General features: G+C 42.5%; 1 protein-coding gene across 1 annotated transcript; it reads left to right on the top strand.

Annotated features, from left to right (window-relative positions):
- Positions 1-662: 662 nt before the first annotated feature.
- On the top strand, positions 663-8,124 carry LOC122931747 (gastrula zinc finger protein XlCGF17.1-like; the record flags this gene model as incomplete). Its single annotated transcript, XM_044285811.1, has 2 exons — positions 663-1,293; positions 8,054-8,124. Coding segments are annotated over 2 exons (702 nt in total), but the record flags the coding sequence as incomplete, so codon positions are not given.
- Positions 8,125-10,085: the final 1,961 nt, after the last annotated feature.

Below are 10,085 nucleotides of genomic sequence, written 5' to 3'. Positions count from 1 at the left end.
TTATACAATTTAAAGATGTTATTGTTTATACAATTTAAAGATGTTTTCTCGGATAAGAAAACCACTTTAATAATTAGAAGAGGAAGACTCCAGTTTCTATGCAACTGGAGACTCCTAACTGGCACTTTCTACCAACAGTTTAATGTGCTAAATAATATCTGGTGACAAATTTCCTTTAATTAGTGTTTAGATATATTTTTTTTATTACCAACTAATGTTTCTAACTTTTGCAGATTTTACTGATATAAGTATAGTAGACTTTATGTTACTGATATATTTCTTACACCTTTGCACTTTTTATTTTTTCAGGTAAAGACTGGATAAGAGGTTTCCATAGATGTCTAATTTTATCTCCATCTTATAAAGTAGAAGATAATCAATCACAGATTGTCAATAATAGCACTGGACATAGACTGGGTGAAATGTCTGTGAGTTCTGAATGTGGGAAACATTTTGAAAATGAATCGTACCTTTATATGCACAGGAACATTCACAAAGATGAAAGAACATTTCCATGTTCAGAATATGAGACAACTTTTAATACGAAAAAAATTCACACAGGAGAGAAGCCATTTTCATGTCCTGAATGTGTGAAGTGTTTTAGCTACAAATCCCATCTTGATAGACATCTGAGAACTCACACAGGAGAAAAGTTATATGCATGTCCTGAATGTGGGAAATGTTTTAGTCAGAAAGCATATCTTTGTAAACATCTGATAACTCACACAGGAGAGAAGCCATTTTCATGTCCTGAATGTGGAAAATGTTTTAATCGTGAATCATCTATTAATGTACATCTGAGAATTCACACAGGAGAGAAACCATTTTCATGTCCTGAATGTGGGAAGTGTTTTAGTCACAAATCAAATTGTGATGCACATCTGATAACTCACTTAGGAGAGAAGCCATTTCCATGTCCTGAATGTGGGAAATGTTTTAATCGTAAATCATCTCTTAATATACATCTGAGGATTCACACAGGAGAGAAGCCATTTTCATGTCCTGAATGTGGGAAATGTTTTAATCAGAAAACAGATCTTTGCAAACATCTAAGAATTCACACAGGAGAGAAGCCATTTTCATGTCCTGAATGTGGGAAATGTTTTAATCAGCAATCAGATCTTTGTAGACATCTGAGAACTCACACAGTAGAGAAGCCATATTCATGTCCTGAATGTGGGAAATGTTTTAGTCAGAAAGCAGATCTTTGTAAACATCTGATAACTCACACAGGAGAGAAGCCATTTTCATGTCCTGAATGTGGGAAATGTTTTAGTCAGAAAGCAGATCTTTGTAAACATCTGATAACTCACACAGGAGAGAAGCCATTTTAATGTCCTGAATGTGGGAAATGTTTTAGTCAGAAAGCAGATCTTTGTAAACATCAAAGAACTCACACAGTAGAGAAGTCATTTTTATGTCCTGAATAAAGGAAGTATTTTAGCTACAAATTACATCTTGATAAATATCTGAGAACTCACACAGGAGAGAAGCCATATTCATGTCCTGAATCTTCAAAATGTTTTAATAGTGAACCATGTCTTCATATGCATCTGAGAATTTACATGGGAGAGAAGTCATTTTTATGTCCTGAACGTTGGGAGTGTTTTAGTGAGAAATTGAGTCTTATTAACCATGAAAAAAACCACACATAACAAAAGACATATTCATGCTCTGCTTGTGAGAAATGTTTTAATAATAAATCAAATATTGAAACACATCTGAGAATTTGCACAGTAGATTGTGGGAAATGTTTTAGTCACAAATCAAATTGTGATACACATCTGAGAACTTATCTGCTCCCCGACCACCTAACGCAGGGATGCGTCATGGCGGCGGTCGATTCATTCCTCCTGGACGCATATACGCATCATCTCGCAAGACGCGAGATTACGCTCACAGCCAGCCTGCGCATTGCGGGCCGGCAAAAGATAAAGGAGCATTTCGTCACCAGCCTGCCAGCGAATGATCATCGCTGGCAGGCTGGCGATTTTCAAAAAATCAAATCAGAAGCCATCTAACACCTTATATTTATAAATATAAGGTGTTAAATGGCTTCTGTGCTCCTCTGCTGTTCCTTTTCGTCGGTTGGTCCCAGCAGAGGAGCACACATCACAGTGAGTAGCCACCAAACACTTCACTTAGCCCCAGATCACCCCCCATCACCCCAATTAACCCCTTGATCACCCCTTGATCGCTCCTGTCAATCACCTAGTAAAAGGGAAAAAGGTGATCAGTGTAAACTGTCACTTTTTTTTCCCACTGATATTGACTGTTAGGTATTAGGATAGTTTAGGCCCTTTGGTAAGGTAGTTAGCGATCGTTTAGCGCCCAGCCCACCGCACCGCAGTCACTGATTCGCTGATTAGCGTATCGCTAATCAGCTTTTGTACTTTTATAGTATCTGTAAGTGATCAGAACTGATTACAGTCAGATCTATAATAGTATTAGTGTCACCTTAGTTAGCCCTCCACCCAAAACGCAGTGTTTGCCCGATTAGGCCTGATCGGTCGCCCACACGTGCGTTCACCCACGCCCGCCTCGCAGCAGTGACATAAAAATATTTTTTTTTGATCACTGCACAATCACTTTACAAGCGCTGCGGCGATAAAAAAATCTGTTTTGATATTTTTTATCAATCGCAGCGGCTTCTGGTACTTTGCTAGCCTCCCATTTGTAAGACAGGCTTGCTTTTTTTCTTGGGTAGTTTCAGGGAATCCCCCCTAAATTTAGTTGACCAAATGGCAAACAAGGGGTATTCTTCTGAAGAGGCATACAGGCTTCTGACCCAGTCGGATGAGGAATGGGAACCCTCATCTGACGAATCTAGCGGGTCAGGATATGAACCTGTAGAAAGCAGTGGCAGTCTGACATAAAGTTCGGACGAGGAGGTTGAGTTCCCTGATAGCACCAGGCGTACCCGGCCCCGTGTTGCTAGACCACAGGTTGCGCAGGATCCGCTTCAAGGGCAGCAGAGTGGGGCTGGCGCTGTCGGATTACGTGGTGAGGCATACACCAACAGCGCAGCCCATTCTGGACCTAGTACCAGCACTGCCGTACAACATGGTGAAGTGGCGAGCACCAGAAGGGCAGTTGAAGCTGGTACGGTGGCACGTGCATTAGTTCCCCTGTCGCAGCCACTGCACAGACAGGCCCGTAGAGCCCCTAGAGTCCCTGAGGTGCTGGCAAACCCTGATTGGCAGCCCCCAACTTCAGCCGCGCCAATAGTTCCCCCTTTCACCGCCCAGTCTGGAGTTCGGGTTGAGACAGCTCAGATCGGTTCGGCACTGGGATTTTTTGAGCTGTTCTTGACTGTGGAGCTCTTGGACTTAGTCGTGGCAGAAACAAATCGGTATGCCACTCAATTTATAGTCGCCAACTCAGGAAGCTTTTATGCCCAGTCTTTCCGGTGGAAACCCGTCCAAGTTTCCGAAATTAACATTTTTCTGGGCCTTCTCCTCAACATGGGTCTAACCAAAAAGCATAAATTGTGGTCATATTGGTCCACAAACCCAATTCATCACATGCCCATGTTCTCTGCTGCTATGTCCAGGACACGATTTGAGACCATTCTGCGTTTCCTGCACTTTAGAGACAACAGCACCTCTCGTCCCAGAGGCCACCCAGCTTTTGACCGGCTCCACAAAATTCGGCCCCTCATAGGCCACTTCAACACCAAATTTGCAGATTTGTATACCCCTGAGCAAAACATCTGCGTAGACGAGTCCCTTATACATTTTACCGGGCGCCTTGGCTTCAAAAAATACATCCCAAGCAAGTGCGCCCGGTATGGGGTCAAATTGTATAAGCTCTGTGAAAGGGCCACAGGCTATACCCACAAATTTCGGATCTATGAGGGTAAAGATCAGACCCTGGAGCCGGTCGGTTGCCCTGACTTCCTGGGGAGCAGTGGGAAGACAGTCTGGGGCTTGGTGTCACCCTTGATTGGCAAGGGGTACCATCTTTATGTGGACAATTTTTACACAAGTGTGCCCCTCTTCAGTCATTTGTTCCTAGAACAGATTGGCTGCTGTGGCACCGCGCGACCTAGTCACCGGGGCTTCCCCCAACGGCTCGTTACCACCCGTCTTGCAAGGGGGGAGAGAGCTGCCTTGTGTAACGAAGAACTGCTCGCGGTGAAATGGAGAGACAAGCGTGACGTTTACATGCTCTCCTCCATTCACGCAGACACAACAATACAAATAGAACGGGCAACCAGTGTCATTGAAAAGCCCCTCTCAGTCCATGACTATAATCTTCACATGGGAGGGGTGGACTTCAATAACCAGATGTTGGCTCCTTATTTAGTTTCCCGATGCACCAGACGTTGGTATAAGAAGGTGTCTGTATATTTGATTCAATTGGCTGCATATAATTTTGTTCTCTACAATAAGGCTGGGAGAACAAGATCCTTCCTCAAATTTCAGGAAGAGATCATCGAGAACCTCCTGTATCCAGGAGGTTCCGTGGCCCCATCCACCAGTGTAGTGAGCCGTCTACACGAGCGACATTTCCCCAATGTCGTTGCTGTTACCTCAACCCAACCGTCACCCAGAAAAAGATGTTGTGTCTGTAGCAGGAGTGGAATAAGGCGTGACACCCGCTATTTCTGTCCTGACTGCCCTGACCACCCTGCCCTATGCTTAGGAGAGTGTTTCTGGAAGTACCACACACAGGTACACTTAGCATAGGGATTGCATCTTACAGGACAGGCACACAGGGCTATTAGGGCCCTTTCACTCTCAGCTGCTGCAAACCTCTCCTTTCACCTGGGACAAAGTGCATAATGTACTTCGCCACATCTTTGGGCGATTTGTGCTTTGCACATTGTCCCATGGGGAAGGAGATGTTTTTTCTATAAAGGTAAAAAAAAAAAAAAATCACCGGTAAGCAAAAAAGTTAACGTTCTGTTCAAAAAGTTTAATAAAGTTTAAATGTTCCGTTCAAGTGTTATTATAAAGTTAATAAATTTATTGCGTTGCGGCCTGGTTTTTTATTTTTTGTTTTGTTTTTTTTTACCTTCCAGGTGGACCAACCGATCGACTAGCTGCAGCACTGATGTGCATTCTGACAGAAGCATTGCGCTGCTGTCAGATTACACAAAAGTCGGTGTATGCGGCGCTGCAAGACGAGATTTCTCCTCTGCAGTAAAAGATACGTTTGAAGAGGCATATGAGCTGAGGGGGCGGCGGTGTTCATATGCTTTGCAAACACTTTGTATATAAAAAAAAAATCCCGGCAATGATTTATTCATCCACATCGATTGATGTGAATGGAGAAATCGGGTTTGCCAGGGCATACGGGCTAAGTGGGTTTGGATGTTGGGCGGAGCTCCTATGTCCTGGCAGACGCCTTTCCCCTCCTTTTTTTTTGGGCAGAGATTTTTTTCATCCACATTGATCGATGCGAATGAAGAAATCTGTGCAGTTCATTTTTTCTTTCAGCCCAGAGGCTGAACAAAAAAATAAAAATCGAATTTCCCGTATGCTCAATATCAGGAAAATAGCAGAAACTCCTAATGCTGGCCATACATGTAATGATTGCGGAGACCCTCAAATGCCAGGGCAGTACAAACACCCCACAAATGACCCCATTTTGGAAAGAAGACACCCCAAGGTATTCGCTGAGGGGCATATTGAGTCCATGAAAGATTGAAATTTTTGGCCCACGTTAGCGGAAAGGGAGACTTTGTGAGAAAAAACTAAAAAAAATCAATTTCCGCTAACTTGTGCCCAAAAAAATAATTTTCTATGAACTCGCCATGCCCCTCATTGAATACTTTGGGGTGTCTTCTTTCCAAAATGGGGTCACATGTGGGGTATTTATACTGCCCTGGCATTTTAGGGGCCCTAAGGCGTGGGAAGAAGTCTGGAATCCAAATGTCTAAAAATGCCCTCCTAAAAGGAATTTGGGCCCCTTTGCGCATCTAGGCTGCAGAAAAGTGTCACACATATGGTATCGCCGTATTCAGGAAAAGTTGGGGAATGTGTTTTGCGGTGTCATTTTACATATACCCATGCTTGGTGAGACAAATATCTTGGTCAAATGCCCACTTTGTATTAAAGAAATAGGAAAAGTTCTTGTTTGCCGAGATATTTCTCTCACCCAGCATGGGTATATGTAAAAAGACACCCCAAAACACATTGCCCTACTTCTTCTGAGTATGGCGATACCAGATGTGTGACACTTTTTTGCAGCCTAGGTGCGCAAATGGGCCCACATTCCAAAGAGCACCTTTCGGATTTCACAGGGCATTTTTTACACATTTTGATTTCAAACTACTTCTCACACATTAGGGCCCCTAAAATGCCAGACACCCCAAGGTATTCCATGAGGGGCATGACGAGTACCTAGAATTTTTATTTTTTTGTCACAAGTTAGCGGAAAATGATGACAAAAAAAAAAAAACTTCCATGAACTCACTATGCCCCTCACAAAATACCTTGGGGTGTCTTCTTTCCAAAATGGGGTCTCTTGTGGGGTAGTTATACTGGCATTTTAGGGGCCCTAATGTGTGTGAAGTAGTTTGAAATCAAAATGTTTTAAAAATGCCCTGTGAAATCTGAAAGGTGCTCTTTGGAATGTGGGCCCATTTGCCCACCTAGGCTGAAAGAAAGTGTTACACAGCTGGTATCGCCTGACTAAGAAGAAGTAGGGCAATGTGTTTTGGGGTGTCTTTTTACATATACCCTTGCTGGGTGAGAGAAATTTCTTGGCAAAAGACAACTTTTCCCATTTTTTTAATACAAAGGTGGCATTTGACTGAGATATTTATCTCACCCAGCATGGGTATATGTAAAATGACACCCCAAAACACATTGCCCAACTTCTCCTGAGTACGGCGATACCACATGTATGACACTTTTTTGCAGCCTAGGTGGGCAAAGGGGCCCACATTCCAAAGAGCACCTTTAGGATTTCACAGGGCATTTTTTACACATTTTTATTTCAAACTACTTCCCACACATTAGGGCCCCTAAAATGCCAGGGCAGTATAACTACCCACAAATGACCCCATATTGGAAAGAAGACACCTTAAGGTATTTCGTGATGGGCATAGTGAGTCCATGGAAGTTTTTATTTTTTGTCACAAGTTAGTGGAATATGAGACTTTGCAAGGAAAAAAAATAAAAATAAATAAATCATCATTTTCCTCTAACTTGTAACAAAAAATAAAAAGTTCTATGAACTCACTATGCCCATCAGCGAATACCTCAGGGTGTCTACTTTCCGAAATGGGGTTATTTGTGGAGTTTTTCTACTGTGTGGGCATTGTAGAACCTCAGGAAACATGACAGGTTCTCAGAAAGTCAGAGCTGCTTCAAAAAGCGGAAATTCACATTTTTGTACCATAGTTGTAAACGCTATAACTTTTACCCAAACCATTTTTCTTTTACCCAAACATTTTTTTTTATTAAAGACATGTAGAACAATAAATTTTGAGAAAAATGTATATATAGATGTGTTTTTAAAAAAAAAATTACAACTGAAAGTGAAAAATGACATTTTTTTGCAAAAATTTAGTTAAATTTCGATTTATAACAAAAAAAGTAAAAATGTCAGCAGCAATGAAATACCACCAAATGAAAGCTCTATTAGTAAGAAGAAAAGGAGGTAAAATTCATTTGGGTGGTAAGTTGCATGACCAAGCAATAAACCGTGAAAATAGTGTAGTGCAGAATTGTAAAAAATGGTCTGGTCATTAATGGGGTTTAAGCTAGGGGGGCTGAAGTGGTTAAACAATAGAGAAGCCATTTTGTTGTCCTGAAAGTGAGAAATGTTTAGTGAGAAATCAACTCTTATTAAACATCAGAAAACCCACACAGGAGAGAATCCATATTCATGCTCAATTTGTGTCTAATGTCTAAAAAAAAACTACAGATCAAATGGCATATGAGAGAACTTACTAAGGTTTCAATCCATTAAAATATTAAGATTGTAGGAAATGTGGCAGACATGGATCTCCATTGTATGTGTTATATCAGGCTGTATTCTGAAATATAATTCCCTAAAGATTGGGGTAATTTTCATTTTTACATTGCACATATTCCAGGGCAACCAAATAGAAGTCAGCAATCTTGCTGCAAGGGCTCTGAAGACAAAGAAAACCCAATGCCTCCCTGACTTACCATTCTGGTTTCATGGACGTTACTGACTGTTGCATTTAAGGTGTGAAATGACCAGGCTGGGAGTTATTTCTGATCTCTGACATTATGACCGGGTTTACTTATATTTCAGAGCTAGCAGCTGCCTTGTATGGATCAAGTTCAGATCTTAAGCTCGCCCCATACATTCCCCATAAGGAAATTATTAACATTTATGTTATTTGTAGTAAGTGCATAGGTTTGTTTTTTTTAGGATTAGAACAGCAGCTCCTCTATTATAAAATATATCACCTGTCCAATGGTTAAGTGTGGCATTATAATGTGACCCAATTTACTTTAATAGACCGATACTGGAATGCTAAGTAAGAAAATACCTCAGAAAAATCTATTTTCCTTATTATATATTCTATTCATGGAGGACCTATCCATTTTAACATTCCATATCGAGTTAAAATCTCCCGCCAACACCTTATATTGTGAATAGAGTTGAGCGAACACCTGGATGTTCGGGTTCGAGAAGTTCGGCCGAACTTCCCGAAAATGTTCGGGTTCGGGATCCGAACCCGATCCGAACTTCGTCCCGAACCCGAACCCCATTGAAGTCAATGGGGACCCGAACTTTTCGGCACTAAAACAGCTGTAAAACAGCCCAGGAAAGGGCTAGAGGGCTGCAAAAGGCAGCAACATGTAGGTAAATCCCCTGCAAACAAATGTGGATAGGGAAATGAATAAAAATAAAAATTAAATAAATAAAAATTAACCAAAATCAATTGGAGAGAGGTCCCATAGCAGAGAATCTGGCTTCCCGTCACCCACCACTAGAACAGTCCATTCTCAGATATTTAGGCCCCGGCACCCAGGCAGAGGAGAGAGGTCCCGTAACAGACAATCTGGCTTCATGTCAGCAGAGAATCAGTCTTCATGTCATAGCAGAGAATCAGGCTTCACGTCACCCACCACTGCAACAGTCCATTTTCATAAATTTAGGCCCAGCACCCAGGCAGAGGAGAGAGGTCCCGTAACAGACAATCTGGCTTCATGTCAGCAGAGAATTAGTCTGCATGTCATAGCGGAGAATGAGGCTTCACGTCAGCCACCAATGCAACAGTCCATTGTCAGATATTTAGGCCCAGCACCCAGGCAGAGGAGAGAGGTCCCGTAACAGAGGATCTGGCTTCATGTCAGCAGATAATCAGTCTTCATGTCATAGCAGAGAATCAGGCTTCACGTCACCCACCACTGTAAGAGTCCATTTTCATAAATTTAGGCCCAGCACCCAGGCAGAGGAGAAAGGTCCCGTAACAGACAATCTGGCTTCATGTCAGCAGAGAATCAGTCTTCATGTCATAGCAGAGAATCAGGCTTCACGTCACCCACCACTGCAACAGTCCATGTTCATAAATTTAGGCCCAGCACCCAGGCAGAGGAGAGAGGTCCCGTAACAGACAATCTGGCTTCATGTCAGCAGATAATTAGTCTGCATGTCATAGCAGAGAATCAGGCTTCACGTCAGCCACCAATGCAACAGTCCATTGTCAGATATTTAGGCCCAGCACCCAGGCAGAGGAGAGAGGTCCCGTAACAGAGGATCTGGCTTCATGTCAGCAGAGAATCAGTCTTCATATCATAGCAGAGAATCAGACTTCACGTCACCCACCACTGCAACAGTCCATTTTCATAAATTTAGGCCCAGCACCCAGGCAAAGGAGAGAGGTCCCGTGACAGACAATCTGGCTTCATGTCAGCAGAGAATCAGTCTTCATGTCATAGCAGAGAATCAGGCTTCACGTCACCCACCACTGTAAGAGTCCATTTTCATAAATTTAGGCCCAGCACCCAGGCAGAGGAGAGAGGTCCCGTAACAGACAATCTGGCTTCATGTCAGCAGAGAATCAGTCTTCATGTCATAGCAGAGAATCAGGCTTCACGTCACCCACCACTGTAAGAGTCCATTTTCATAAATTTAGGCCCAGCACCCAG

The sequence above is a fragment of the Bufo gargarizans genome, chromosome 3 (assembly GCF_014858855.1).
Source record: "Bufo gargarizans isolate SCDJY-AF-19 chromosome 3, ASM1485885v1, whole genome shotgun sequence".
NCBI lineage: Eukaryota > Metazoa > Chordata > Amphibia > Anura > Bufonidae > Bufo > Bufo gargarizans.
Note: the sequence above shows the minus strand (reverse complement) of the source record. Positions and strands in the feature narration are given on the sequence as shown.